General features: G+C 40.3%; 1 protein-coding gene across 3 annotated transcripts in view; it reads left to right on the forward strand.

The window, feature by feature from the left end:
- Positions 1–15,721, forward strand: part of CLDN10 (claudin 10) — a 103,045-nt gene that overhangs the window by 74,424 nt on the left and 12,900 nt on the right. For 2 of the 3 annotated variants that reach the window (XM_019737174.2, XM_019737173.2), the window contains exons 2-3: positions 14,193–14,354; positions 14,444–14,525. In XM_019737174.2, coding sequence (XP_019592733.1) covers positions 14,193–14,354; positions 14,444–14,525 — 244 coding nt within the window. Of the gene's footprint in view, positions 1–7,392; positions 7,690–14,192; positions 14,355–14,443; positions 14,526–15,721 lie in introns of those variants that run through there. The other variant, XM_019737172.2, reaches the window with a different exon arrangement.

Consider the following 15,721-nt stretch of genomic DNA (forward strand, 5'->3'; position numbering starts at 1 on the left):
ATGGTGGCTTGGCTGGCAAGTGTGGATGGCGGCTTGCGGACAGTGTGGATCCAGCCTCCAGTGAGAGTATAGTGCCACCAGAGAGAATATAGTGGTATGACTCCCCCATCTGTGGCTCCGTGGGTGTTCCTTTTTGGCCTCACCATATCCTGCATTCTTATGTGGGGAGCGGGAGCAGAGACCTCGCAGGCCTCCCTGCACGACAAATGGCGCAGCGAGCAGGGTCTCCCGCATGACAATGACTAGGATAACATTTAAATATAATAAGAACATGAACTTTGGAGATGGACAAATTTGGGTTTTAAAGTAGTAAAAAAACAATTACATAGTCAGATAAAACAAGTATTTTCAAGGATATGAGAAAATAAGGACCGTCGTGCACTGCCATGGGCATGACATGGTGCACAGCCATTTCAAAAACAACCAGGCCGTACCTGGTGAAAAAGAAAAAGAAAAACAACAACGCAAAAAACACCTTGCATTTTAACATCTCAGTGGGACACTTTTTCTTTGTTTTATTGTAGCACACATTTTTCAGCAAATATGGGTCAAGCTTCATCATAAAACAAAATAAGCATAGAAAAGACAGCCCATCACACACTGCAGAACACCCCTAATTCAGGATAATAAGGTAAAAGGGTGGTGCTCTTAAATGCTAACTAGCTGAGAGCATAGCACAGAACTCAAAGGATGGAAAAGACAGACTTGAAAAAGTACTCTAAGGAACTGTTTTTAGCATGTGTGTATACATTCACATATACACACATATGTATAAACATACATACATCTACACATACACACACACACATTTAAAGATAAATGTTCCATACACAAACTGTGATATAATGAATCAGACTTGCCCAGGACATTGTTAAACAGCATATTAATGAACTTCAATTCATCTGTTACAACATCTAGTCAAACAATGAACTTGATAAGGAAATTAGATACTCTGTTCCAATCTGATTATAAAAGCCATTCTCCTGCATTAGAAAGATAAATACAAATTATCTAGAATTGCTTTAATTCATTGTGTGTGTGTTTTCATATACTCAGAGGATATTAGGAATACACAAGCTACAAGGAGTTGTCTTGATAGGAAGCAACTTACCATAAAGGAGTGTAGACGCTAGATCTAAACTGGCTAAGTTGAATCCCCACTTCCACCACCTTCCAGAGGAAGTCATTTCATCTCTCTGTGGCCTGGTTGTACAGATGAGGATCTGTACAATGGAAACGAAAATACTACCAATTTCCTAAGGTTGCTATTAAATGAGTTAAGTACTCAGAATGGCAACTGGTACCTAAAAGGTTCTCATATATGTGTTTGTTAGCTGAAAATAGGAGAAAGCCCACATTTTGAAAAAACTCATAATTATTTATTTGCTTATGGGTATGTTTCTGTAAGAACTTGCAGTTTTGACCTCTAAAGAATTCATTTTAAACTTCCAATAACTTTTCCCATGAAGTGAGCCAAATGGTAAACATGGGACTTCTGAGTACTTTTAAATAAACCTCTCACTAGCTCTATTCTGAGCACCAGGGAGAGGGAAAAATCTCTTCATTTGTAACAGGCTCTAGAAAGTGCTGTTTCCCACCCCTTATACATAGTAATGTAGAAAGATGAGGGCTGTGAAAACAATTCTCCAATTTGCCTCAACGCCCACCCATCTTTTTTCAGCGCTACCTTACTCCTCCCTTCCACTATTTATAGGTCCCCGCCTCCCCTCCTCATCTCTTTTTTTTACCCCTTTATTTCTTTTTCCTTTCTCCTTGCATTTCTGTTACCCTTATCCTGTCTTGTAGGTGTCCACCTCCTTTTACATCACCTGCCATCTAATTTTATTTCTCACTTTTGCCACACTTCTCTTTGGAGCTCACCCCCACCGAAACACACACACACACACACACACACACACACACACACACACAATTTCTTTCCTCTGGGCTAATTTCACTCTTAGTTCCTGGTTTCTCACCCTCTGCTCTCAGCACCAGCCTCTTCATTGGCACTCTATTAAACACTTCTTGTTTTTTTACTTTGAGATTTACAATACAGTCCATTCTTATTTACTTACTGCATGTCTGTCTAACTCTGATGAATACCACTTTCAGCAAAAATGTCATTTTCTAACTTTAAAGAGAGAAGAGGAAATGAAAGAGGATGAGTGAACGGTATAATCCCCATTTTATGAATTGAATATCTACCATGTTCCAGGTCCTTGGAGACAATACACATTGTCTCTCATCTTTACAATAACTTCAAAAGAAGCCATTATTTATTCCTGTTTTATAGTTGAAGAACAATTAGGTAACCTGCCCAAGGCCACACAGAGCTAGAATTTTATCAGGTGTCTTGTCAGTTCCTTCATCTGCCCTCTATCCCTTATATCATCCTGTTTCATACATGAATTGAACTACCATGCCATATGTTTCTAATGAACAAAAATAAGAATTGAAAGTAACACTACACATAGAGATTCAAAAAACATTATCTTCATGTACTTCCTCCTCCAACACAACCCCATACACCTACAACCCTTTTAACTATAGCTCACGAGGTAATGTCACGAAGTGGGAAGAGAAGAAAGTGGTGGGGACACCAGAGGAAAACTCTTGCCTCTCTTCTCTTTGTAGATTTTGTCTGTGATTGGTTGAGCTCAATAGGAATCAGATGCAGAGACTTCTGGAGTTCAATGTTCTTGGAGATCATCCAAAACAACTCTTTCATTTTACAAATGAGGAAGCTGCAACTCAGATAAATAAAACAACTTGCCCAAAATATGTAGATTTCAGTGCGGCCCAACATGAGTGGGTAGGTTGAATGAACACTCATAGGATGTCTATTGACCAGCAAAATAGAGCAAAGCCATCTACGAGCGCTGGACGGTTACCGCATCCCAGAATGAGAGTGATCTCAGGTGGGAAGGGTGCTCACCAAGACAGCTCTGAGCTTCTGAGGCCCAATCTTTACCCATTCAGGGGCTCAAGGGGAATCTAGGTGATCCTAAGAGACCTCAGAATTGAGAATGAGTGGGTTTTAAATGAATGCATGAAAAACAAATCCACAAGATATATGGCACTAATTTGTAATAGGCCCATTGAAATATTCTGATACAGTACAGTCTCAGAGGGTATCAAGTGGGAAAATAAGATACTGTTTGTTTTCTTATAATTTGCATATATACTCATATATTATATACATACATACAGACAGACAGTATTACAATGATAAGCATGAGTGTTCATTCTCAAAACGACTCCTGTCACTATGTGGCTTTCATGCTAAGTAGATTACAAATATAGAATTAGTGTAGAGTATTGAGACAAACTAAGGGTGTTAGAGAAAATGTAAGAAGAAAGAACGTGCTATTTTACTATCTTGGTATTGGTATTCGTGTCTTCTTTAACCTGGTCTAACAATATTTGGCTCCTGGGCAGTTGTTTTTTTAATTAATGCCACATTTATCAGGACTTCAGTTTCTTCCTACCTGATTAGATGCACGCCACCTCACCGGAATCTAGGAAGGAGCTAATGTATACTGAAACCAAATTTGATGCTTAGAAAATCCTTGAGCTGTTGAAAGGCACACTTGTGTTGTTTGGCAGGTGAGTTGAATCGCAAGTAAAGAATTTCTGCAAATCTCCTGTTCAGTCGGCTAAACTGGTTTCACTCCTAATGAACAACATGCCCCCCCCACTCCCCACCCAGGAATCCTTCATTTTTTCTTAATAAGCATAATAATGCCAAAGAAATAACTTCCAACGATAATCTCAGTGGCTTAGGTCTCAAAAGTGGAAAGGCTCAGAATATATTTCAAGACATTAAAATATATTCATGACAAACTTATTAATTTATGGATAAATTAGTCGTTTTCATAGTGGAAAAAGCTACAGTTTTATTTTTTTGTAAAGACCAAATTATTGTTAATTAAGATGTTACTTTGAATAATTTGGAAAAGTAATTTTCTAACTGTATTCACTTTTATATTTTAATAAGAATAGTTTGTTATGAATAGTTAAATAAAAATTTCAGTGAGCTGAATCTTAAAGAAAATAAGGAAGCATTTATCAGTTGAAAGGTACTCTGTAAATCAGTTTGCAGATTAACTGCAAAGGTTATTTGGGTCTCTGTAATCTTAAAGTAAAACGGGCCTTTCACCCATTACTTCTTTTTAAAAATCTCTGTTTGGTCTGTTTCAATTTCTGGAAATATTTATGTTGAATTATGTGGTAGACTGTAGTAACTTTAGGTGTCTTCTGACTAAACTGGTTTTGAAAAGTTTAGATATAAGACATTGTAAAATAAATGGTTGATTCATTACATAATATTCTTCAGGTATTAAAAAAAGTTAATATTTTTCATCCTTTGGTCAGGCATTTGTGGGGTCTAAAATATAACTCTTTATAGTACATATGCAGTACATGCCAGGGAAATAAAAGAATTTAGGGTTGTCCAACCTCATAGAATAAACAAAGGATAAAAGTAGAATATAAATCAAGTCCACAAGCATGACGATCCTAGTCTGTTTGAGCTGGCAAAGGAACTAATAGTACTGCCATCCAGCTCTTAATTTATGGGTTGCTTGTGGTATTTTCAACTCCTTTTAAATTGAAACTGTATGTTATAATCTCTACAGTAAAAGAATATTTCTTTTTTTCAAAGTTTTCAACCAAGAAATTGATATTCTTTCTATGATACACTTCATCTGTTTTACTAAATTAACGGTTCATACACATGTATGTGAATCTCAAATGGTCAGAGCCATGGTTCCCAACCTGGTTGTAAATTAGAAGCTTTGGAAAGATCACTACTAGAGCCACCCCCAGAGATTCTGGCTTAAACGGGCTGATTCAGTGATGGAGCAGAGAGTGGTTGGGTGGAGGGGAGTATCTTTCTTGCAGTTCAAGTTGGAATTCAGAATTTGTTTCCTCTGCAAGCTATGTTGCAATGCTGATCTGGGTTTATGGATTTTAAAAGTATAATAGAGCTACATTATCTGCTAAATAACTTTCGGGAACTGGTCTAAAACACCAAACCATACTTCATAGTTCCTTAATTTAACAAACAATATGCCTTTGCTTCCAAACAAATAAATTTATATCCAAGCTTTTGATTAATTAGGACCTGTTTGTGTCTCCAGGGTCACAACACTACATTGTTTTGTGTGTCAAAAGTAAGTAAGGGTTTTGTCTTATTAAAAAAAAAAGAATCAACAATTTTAGTGAGTGCCTACCATGAGGAAGACACAAATACACAAAAAGATTGTCAAATAAGGCCAGGAAATAACGTGCAAAACCAAAATTTGTGTAATTTTTAATTTTAGGAAAATCTGTAGGGAATGTCCTGATTTTTTTGTTCATGAATTTTTGTGCTTTCTAAACAGTAAATTGGATCAGAAACAGGCAAATCATCCAGAGAGGAATAAAGCATAGAAATAATAGTGGAAATATACTGGAGGGCACAAGACAAGATGGTAAAATCACTTTAAAAAGGCAAATCATACAAAAGAGTAGAGGGCACTTTGTAGTCAATACCCAAAGGTGAGTGTTTTGAATAGCAGGGAAGATTAAAAGGATGAGGTTAGGTAGGTGCTTCCCAATCTGTCTGTAAATTTGACCTAGTGGTGAACCCAACATGACACATCAGGACAAGTTGGGACCAAGGACAGTACAGTAGTGTCAGCATGTCTGCATCCCACCAGGCCAACCATCTTCACCCTTATTCTCATTTACACAAGCCACGAGACGGCCACGCACACATACACAAACCTCCCAAGGGCTGCTGCACAGCCAAAGAGTAGTAAGACTTACCCTGGGTGTCTCAGTGCACATGACTGCATTTGGGTGGAAGTTAAGGAGAGATAGGTTTGGGTTCAATATGAAGAAAAACTTTCAAAAAGGCTGTCAAAACCAAACCAAACCATAACACACCCTGCCATGCCCTGAACCTGTGTCCCTGAAGGTTAGAGTATGAACTGAGTATTATCTCTAGACCCGCCATGCCCTGAACCTGTGTCCCTGAAGGTTAGAGTATGAACTGAGTATTATCTCTAGAAATAGATAGGATAATTGTATTGAGTGTGAGCACGTCCTAACAGTCTTCAATGGTCCTTCTAAATCTAAGTTTTGGTGGTTCTGTAGTCCAACCTCCTGTCTTCTCAATAGACATCGAATCACCTCAAATTTCATTCTGTATCCATTTGGTTAAAAAAAAAATGACAAAAGGGAATTGAGAAATTCTTCACAATGAACCAAAGTGTCCCTGCACAAAGATTGTGAAACAGGATCAGCAGCTAGCTTTATTGTAGCGGACTTATTTTTATAGGTTTTAGACCTTTGGTTACTTTTGGCAAGAAGTGAATCCTGAAAGTTCATCCCAAGAACTGCAAGAACTTTAAACAGACAAATAATAACCCCATAATAAAGCCAGTGTCTTTGTTCTCTCATTTGTGCCCAGATTTGTGACCTCAGGAGTCGAAAGTACATCCTGATCTTTGTGTATACCTTAAGACAGCAATGAAGGAATGAATGAGTTTATTCTTTAATCAGGTGTGAAAGGTGGAGGTGGTAAAAAAGTAAAACAAGAAACAGAACTGTGACAGAACCATCATTCATTGAATAGACTCAGACCTGGGAGCTGGAAGAGTCCTACAGGAAAAACGTCTTAAATGCCTGTCCTGTGCGGAGTGCGTTAGTATCAGCAGGTCGGCATTCTGACCCGAACATTCAAGCTGCAGACAGCAATGAAGGCTCTGAGGGAGCCTGTGCCTTTCATACGCGGCAATCTTGAATGTAGGTGCCAGGCACCTCTGTACAATGACTTTCCTCATAGTACCTGGCCAAACAGAACTGCAGAATTTTAGGGCAAAGCCTATTTCAAGACCAGGACTGCCACAGCGATCCCTCCTTGACAAGCCAAACAGGGTCACCCAAACAAGCGTAGCACGAAAACCTTTAGAGCTCAGCAACTCCAGGGCTGCGTTCCCACGCCCCGTCTTTGCAGGGCACGCAAGAGGCATTTTCCGCACTGCTTTTACAAGGTACTCTGGAAGTCAAGCTGTTTGTCTTGGGTAGGCTGGGGAGGGGAGGAGGGAGGTGGGACGCAACGGGTTGTCCATATCCGGCTGCCAGTCTGTCCAACAGGAGAGCTATTCTCCGCGAATCCTCGGCCCCCGAGATGAGGTGGCAGGGGACGAAAGGGAGCGCAGGCCAGCGTTTCTCCCGACCGCAGTCGCCAGTCCAACCGGCTGGGAAGACCTGGATAGCGACCTTAAAGGCGCCCCGCGAGCCCTGAGGGCGCGTCCTCAGGTCGGTGAGCGCCCCCTAGCGCCGGGTCTGCGGGCAGGGATGGGAGAGGCGGGGCGGGGCGGGGGCGGGGGTGCAGGAGGCGGAGTCCTGGGATCGGGCGCGCGGGGGTCGTGGCGCGGAGTGGGAACGTGAGCGCGAGCGCTGCTGCAGCGGGCGGCATGGCGAGCACAGCCTCGGAGATTATCGCCTTTATGGTCTCTATCTCGGGATGGGTGCTGGTGTCCTCCACGCTGCCCACCGACTATTGGAAGGTGTCCACCATCGACGGCACGGTCATCACCACCGCCACCTATTGGGCCAACCTGTGGAAGACGTGCGTTACCGACTCCACGGGTGTCTCCAACTGCAAGGATTTCCCCTCCATGCTGGCGCTGGACGGTCTGCATCCCCTCGGCCCCCACTCCGGCTCTCACTTCTTTCCGGCCAGCAGGCGGGGGCGCCCGCTGGGCCTCACGACCCCCGCGGGACCCCCAGGCCAGACTCCTTCGAGTCCGGGTCCCACTTCCCCCCCAGGGCCTGAGGGAACTGGGGAGATTCCCCAGAGGTCTGTTCAGCGGGGGCGCCTGTCTGAGCCTGGGACCCTGGGGTGGGAGTTATACGCAGACAGGTCTGGATGGCGTGGGTGATTTTCAGGCATCGGGGGTGGAGGGAAGCAGCTTTGCCGTCTTGAGAGTAGAGGACACGGCTGTGGGACGCCCATCTCTCTCTTGTGGGACTGTTAGGACACGGAGTCATGCAGAAGGGGCATGTCTGCTCCATCCAGCCCTCCCTAGAAGAGCTAGATTCTGATTAAAATGGTACCATTGACTTGTCAAAGAGAAATCAGCTTGCCCTGAACTCCTTTAGCCGCTTCGTGAATTCTTTTAAAAGTGGGCAGGAGAAAAGGCAACAGTGCAGGAGGGGAGGGAGTGCCCCCCTAGAAAACGCTTCTACAAACGTGCCAGCCTAGGCTTTAATGCTTCCTCCAGAATTTAGGAAAATAAATAGCCCTTAGCTGTGTCTCAGAGGGTAGAGCGCCAGCAAGAATCTTGTGCGGGAGACTGACAAGTTCTGTGTCCATGCACCCTTGTCTGCTCTCCGGGTCTCCCTCGTGGTGTTCTTTTAAAAATTGTTTTCTGCATTGTTTTTGTTAATTAGGCTTTATATTGCATTGCATTATAGCAACAGGTAGATGTGCACATAAAAAACTGACTTTTAGTTTCAAGACAACAGTAGATGTCAACGTGGTGACAATAACTGTTCAAGTTCTGGGCTCTTTCAGGATTTTATAGCACATGACTAGATGGATCCTGGCAGAAACTTAAGGAGAGTCATTTACATTATTTCTAGATTTGAGGTGTTTTCTTTTTCTTTTATTACTGCACTGCAAGTTTTTATTTGCATAGCTGTGTAAATAAAAGACAAGATTTAATTCCCCTAAGATGGTGCTTGCCATGAAAAGCAAACTGTTGCTCAATGTGGTATTTGATGGGACCTTCTTGTAAGGGCATATGTGTCTAGTTTTAGATGGGTGACACCCGGGTCTGTGTCCTGCTGTGTAAAATTAGTAGCTGGGACACTGTTGATTCCCTAGAACTACTGTTGAATTTCCTGTGCTCTGCAGAGCATGGATCCAGGTAGATGCTTTGAACAGGCAGGCTCTTGTTTCTGTGGTTTGCATTCAGGAGTATGAGATTGACAGTTACTGTCCGAAGTGCATTCTTCTGTTGTAACTGTATTATTACCTGAAATAGTGTGCTAGATAGGTATGCGTCCTTCTATAGGACAGTTGGGAGGACAAGGGAGAAGAGAGAAATAAATGCTCCTTGGAGATTATTGGGTGCAGAATAGTGAAGTTTTCACCTTATGTGTCTGAGGTGGTATCAAGATTTGCGGGCATGGTGGTCAGTGAGGAAGAAGGAAGGCATAGCGCTCAATTATTAAGCTCTTATAAGGAGTTGAGAATGGATCAAATAGAGGAGTGACATTTATATACAACCCAGCTTGCAAAATATCCTTCCAAGTGCATTCATGTATCTAGATAATGACTTTAAAATACATAAATGACATCACATTACCTATTTTTCTGCAACGTTCTGAAATTAATAACATGTTTTTTCCAGTCTGCACATATAGAAGTAGTTATATTTCATGACTGCATAGTATTCATTAGTCTGGACAAACTGGTTTATTTAACCATTTATGCACTGTTGGACATTGGACCCCTTCCATCTTTTCATTGTCAGCTCTTTACTGAAAATTTTTATATTTTTCTCTTTGTGTGTGCATATGTGTATTTTTATAGAGTAGATAATGAGAAATGGTATCATCAGGGCAGTAGAATATTTGTTTTACTATTCAGTCTATACTGCCAAATAACATTCCACAATAGTGTATAAGAATACCTATTTCTCCACATTCTCACCGTTAAGTTTTTCATCCAATGTTATGGGTGACATGTTATCATATTATTATTTTAATTGGCATTTCCTTGATTACCAGTGATTTTCACCATCTTATTATGTACTGTTCATTTATTTTATTTTATCTCTTGTGAATTGCCTGTCCATATCTATGCCCATGGTTCTGTTATTTCCTTTTGGTTTAAATGTTTTTTTGTTGTTTTTTTAATTCTGGATGTCAGTCTTTGATTTGTTTTATATGTTGCAGTCTCAGCCCATTGTTTGTCTTTTAGATTTCTGAAGACTTTTCTCATACAAATCTTTGAAATGTGTACCATTATTAGATTTATCAGACTTTTCCCTCTGGCTCTGCCATTCGTGGCTTAGGAAGGAAGGCATTGCCTACCCCAAAGCGATGGATTTACTTTTCTGTATCTCCCAGAATAACATTTTGGGGGATTCAGTGACACGACTGCACTTTCATTTAGAGAGGAGTTGATTCCCCCATCTTCAACTGGAACTTCTCAGAGCAGGCCCGTCTGCTTGTCTTTTCTCTGCCATGTGTTCCCAGGGCAGCCACATCTGTTGACTGCTGCTTCTGGGGCAGGTCCTGCCCACAGCGTGCTGCACGTGGACTTCGTGACACTACCTTTGCAGTGCCAGGGGAAGGCTGCATTGTAGTGGGCCCTGGTGGCCACAGGCCTGAGCAGGCAAACCCTCCCCTTAAACCACGCATAAGGTATAGATTGAGAAGAAAATCCAAGAAGGGAGAGAGAAGGCTCAGGCTCCCTCGTCTAAGATGGAAGAACAAGCCTCTTGGATGCAGATGATGGAGTCATTATTTTGAATTTCCCATATGAGGTCAAAGCTCTGATTCCTCCTCATCAAGTGGTATCATGGTCATCCTAGTTTTCCCTATAAGGAAAATGAGACCGAGAAAAGCTAATTGTCTAGATTTAATGGATTTCCCTGTTAAGACCCCAGTTTCTGCTTAGAATCAATCTTAGTATTATGGAAGGGAAGCTTCAATGCGTTTCTACCCTCACCAGACACTCTGTTCATATTATTCATCCTGTGAAGTAAGTGCTGTTATCCCTGTTTTACAGATGAGAAAACAGAGACTCAGAGAGATTAGCTAATGTAAACAAGGGTACACAGGGGTAAATAGAAGAACCAGAGCTGAAATTCAAAGTTCATGCCTTCCCCCCATACTACTCTTTTTTCAAAGGATTTGCAAAAAGTACACAAAGCTACTAGCATAAGAAAAGCACTTTTCCCCCCTCCCTTTAATCCAGCAACTAGTAGCTCCTGTGTTACTAGGAAATTATCTCCACCAAGTGAATATTTTCATTTTTACTGGTTTGAAATGGGAAATCAGGTACACACCGTTTGGAAAACACTTAACTTTTAAGGGACAACTTGAAGGTTTCCTCTAACAAAATTCATTCAAGTTACTGTATTTTACTAATTGAAAATTGTATGGTTGAATGAGCTAGTGATTTCTGTTTATTGCTAACCCATGTTCCTTTCAAAACACTACTTGAACTTCAGCTGAGAATCATTTTCAGGCGGATTGTTTTTAGTATATGCCATCTATTTTTGTTAGTGGAAATGTTTGCCATTTCTTTGAAGAGAATTAACTATAAATTATACTTCAGAGAAGTTCTAAGTAAATATGTGCATGCCTCAGCACTTTAATGTGTTAATTAGCTATTAACTGTGTCAGTAAATTAGACCTGTCAAAAATAACTGGCCTCCTTGACTAGTTTTTACCACCACTTGGCTTGATGGTATTACTTAAAAGTTTTGCCCTGAGGAACTATTAAAAAGCAAGGTTGTAGAGGTCTGCCTTGCAAAAGATAAACTGCGTTGGCTGAGAGTCAGCTAAGGCCTGGGTATATGGGTGTTTTAGAGACTGGTAACCCCTAATTTACAAACCAGGCTTACCAACAACTGGATTGCATTTATGGCTGGCAGGGGACCTGGTCCCCAGGAACCCCAACCCTTGCTCTTTGCTCCCTGTTTCAGAAAATCTAGCCAATGATTGTGCTGGTGAGGAGCCTTCTTTGGTGCATGAGACAAGTTAGCAGCCTATGTATTGGTACTGTTTTCACTCGAGAAAGAGGTACCTTTCCCTCTACATTAGGGTTCTAAGTGGTACTGAGGGTGGACCTGACCAAGTCGGATCCTTGCTCTCCCCATCTCTCCTCTTGGACTTGTGCCAAGGGACTGGTCCTGCTGCAGCTACAAGGGCTAAGGTGGAAAACCTGAGTGGGAAACTCAGAAAAAAGGTTATGCGTAGTGGTTAAATAAGTTTAAAGACTGCTGTTATTTTCCCAGTCATAGTAACGATTGAATGCTTTGGTCTCGGATTGTAACCACTGTTTACCATCTGGGAAACTGCATTCCATGGTCTAAATGGGCTGACTGGAGGGCTTAACTGTTTGCCAGCGCCTGCATTTTCTGTTCATAAAACCTATAAGGTTACTATAGTAAAGGCAAATCATGGGGCATGATAAAGTTTCCTGGGATAGTTTTGTTTTTTTTTACACATATTATATGAGGTTACATCCCACACACTGTTTTGTCTGTTTAGTGATTACAGTCAGAGTTGGCTAAAACACCTCAAAATCACAGATGAAAAGAAATCTCAAAAAATAATGAACTCACACTGTTTCAGTAGCTCTGGTGGTACATGAAAAGCCGTTTGTGTTCTCCTGGTAGACACTCTTTAATCGTGCAAAGCACTAACAGGTGTCTTCTCTCGGTGCTGCCTGCTGCTTGGGTTCTGGCAGGGGGACTGGAGGGCTGAAGGGGAAAACAGAGCTAGGTCGGTGCTATTGGCAGCAGAGACCCATGGGGCCCTGCCACATAATTGCGATTGCGAATATCAGCCTCCATTGTTCTGTTTTGCTCAAAGTAAGTTTCTTTTGCTGTTTTTGATAGTTTCACCATCAGTGAAATTATTTTCTGTCTGGCAGTAGTTCACACTATAAAACGGAAGATCATCGTCACTGCAGTTTGTGGGGCCCTAAATTTATTCAATTAAAAAAGAGCGTGTGTACTCTTCAAAATGGATCCCAGGACTAGGATTAAAACTTAAAATTTTATTCTTTCCCAAAGAAGCATGGACTGAAGGTCACCTGCCAGCATTATTCCCTGAATTTATGATTCTCATAGCTTTAGCATTATTCTTTATCTTAGCCTTTGCTTGAATACTTATAATAACTGACTTTCAGTATTTTGGCATTAACAAGTTTTTTTTTCAGATTAACAAGTTTAATTCCAAATGTAAACCGCATGTTCATGTATGTTCATTTGCTTAGCAAATATTTACTTACACCTAGTGGGTGCCATGACTATTTTAGAAATATGGCATTGTCTCAGGCTGAAATGAAAATGACCTTATGTGGTAAAAGTTTATTAGTTTAAACCCTATTAATTTAAAATTTGTTAGTGTCTGGACGAAAGCCAGGCTGAAGTTTGCCACCACCCTGGCTGTGCAAATAAAAATATGTGACTGCGGAAATGCAGGGTGTAGGAAGAATGATCAAACAAACCAAGAGAACAAGCTTTTAGGGTTACTTTGAAAGCATATACACAGTCAGTTAATTTAATAATTATAAAATATTCTTCTAGTAAATAACCAATTTTTTTTAACCAAATTTTCTTATATGCACCCTGAAAATAATACAATGCCATTAACATACTTCTAGATTTAGACTCCTCATGGTTCATGATATTTTAGTTGCTGTCATTTATAAGGTTTCACTAATATTGGAAGATTTGATCCTTTGGGAAGTCATGCTGCCCAATTATAAATTTTCTAATGTCAAAAACATTAAAATATCTATTTAAAAGGCCCATATGCAAGGGAGTAAGAGGGTTGAGATAGTGGCAGATGATGTTTCCTGCACTGAAAGGCAGTGTTACGTGGATTTTGTAGTCAGATCTGGATGGAATCCATTTTTGCCTTTTTCTGACTCTTTTTTGACATATCATATAAACTTTGCATGCCTGTTTCCTCATATGTGAATAACAACACTCAAAGTTCTAATCTGAGGGTTATGTATAAGCCAAACTTAAAAGTGTGTGGTACCAGAGGGTAAGGGGGGTGGGGGCTGGGAGATGAGGGTAAGGGAGATCAAATATATGGTGATGGAAGGAGAACTGACTCTGGGTGGTGAACACACAGTGGGATTTACAGATGATGTGATACAGAATTGTACACCTGAAATCTGTGTAATTTTACAAACAATTGTCACCCCAATAAATTTAAAAAATAAATTTAAAAAAAAAGTGTGTGGTGACATAGAACCGGCACTCTACATAGACGAACTTGCTTTCTTACTTGTCTTCACCACCTGCTTTAACAATTATGGTTATTAGTATTATTATTATTTTGGAAAATAGACCAATCATTCAAAAGGACAATGTAAAATAAGGATTGATCCCTGGACAACCACCTGTTGATGTTAATGTGAATGACTCTAATTGCAGGTTATATCCAGGCATGTAGAGGACTTATGATTGCCGCTGTCAGCTTGGGCTTCTTTGCTTCCATATTTGCCCTGTTTGGAATGAAGTGTACCAAAGTCGGAGGCTCAGATAAAACCAAAGCAAAGATCGCTTGTTTGGCTGGGATTGTTTTCATACTGTCAGGTAAATAGTAACTTTCTTCCGAACAAGGTACGTTCACCGTGTTAATGAAATATCACTAACTATGGTACTTCCCCTCTGATACTTTTTAGGGCTATGCTCAATGACCGGTTGTTCCCTGTATGCAAACAAAATCACAACGGAATTCTTTGATCCTCTCTATGTTGAGCAAAAGTAAGTACTGTATGTTTCTGGCTCATAGGAAATGTATATAAAGTCATATTCTAAATGAAGGTACATAGATTTCCCACATGGGTTATGAAAATGAGACATCCTGCTAAATGGTGTTTGATGACATCATTCAGGAGTAAACATTTTATGTGCTCTATTGGCAAATAATGCATTTAATACTGCATTAGTGTTACATGGTATCTTGTCTCTAAAGAGTGCAAGGCATAGGATTTAGAGCTCTAACCTTCATCCACTGGACATCACAAAATAAAGCCAGGTGGAGGAAAAGTGGAATAGAGGTGTAAAATAGGGAGGAAAGATTGATGAAGTGTGACAGCAGAAAATTAAAAGCTTGCCTTGATTTTGTCCATTGGAAATGGTATGTGCCAGATGCTAGCATCTAGACAAATTTTGAGGTGAAACTGAAAGGAAACTATGCTCCTGAAGATTAAAACATTTTAATGATATTTAAATGAACTACTGTTTTTCATTTTTATGCTCTGTTAACTATGGCCTTAACAAGCTGCACCTAATAAACTTTATAAAGAAATTGTACATATGCAAAGTTTTTGAAAAAAAAATACTCTAGGAGTGGCACAGACACCCAGATGTGACCAGTCTCAGTTGCAGGTGAATGCTTTGGCATTTACAGATCAATTTATTTGTTGTTGTTTTTTAACTACGGGCTGCTGCTTTTTATAGTTTCTCTAGGCGTATTTCTTTGCATTGGGAAAACCCCAGGGATACAAATTAGAAATAATAATATATCAAATATTTTGTGCTCCATGAGAATATACCACATGCCTCTGTAGAAAGCCACACGTGTATGCATGTGTCTTGCTATCAGTCAGGCTGTTGATTTTTCTTCGGTCTTCAGAGCAAATGTTATAGAATTTTTAAAAGTTACTAAAATTACTAAAATAGCTGGTCGGGTCTACATCACTTTAGAACTCTTCAAAAAATTGATTTCCTACTTTTCTCTTTAGTATAGTTTATGCATAAATAGTAAATGCTAATAGAATGACACAGAATGAAAATAGTAGCTAACAAGTTGAGTCCCTACCATGTATCAAGCAGAACAGTGTAAATATTTTTTTATTCTAACAACAGCCTTATGGAATAGGGTCTCTTGGTACTCCCTTTTTTAAAACTAAGGAAGGAGTTCACCTAATGTGTCCAAGAGAACTTGGACTAAACTA

This window comes from Rhinolophus sinicus, linkage group LG04, assembly GCF_036562045.2.
Source record: "Rhinolophus sinicus isolate RSC01 linkage group LG04, ASM3656204v1, whole genome shotgun sequence".
NCBI classification, from domain to species: Eukaryota; Metazoa; Chordata; class Mammalia; order Chiroptera; family Rhinolophidae; genus Rhinolophus; species Rhinolophus sinicus.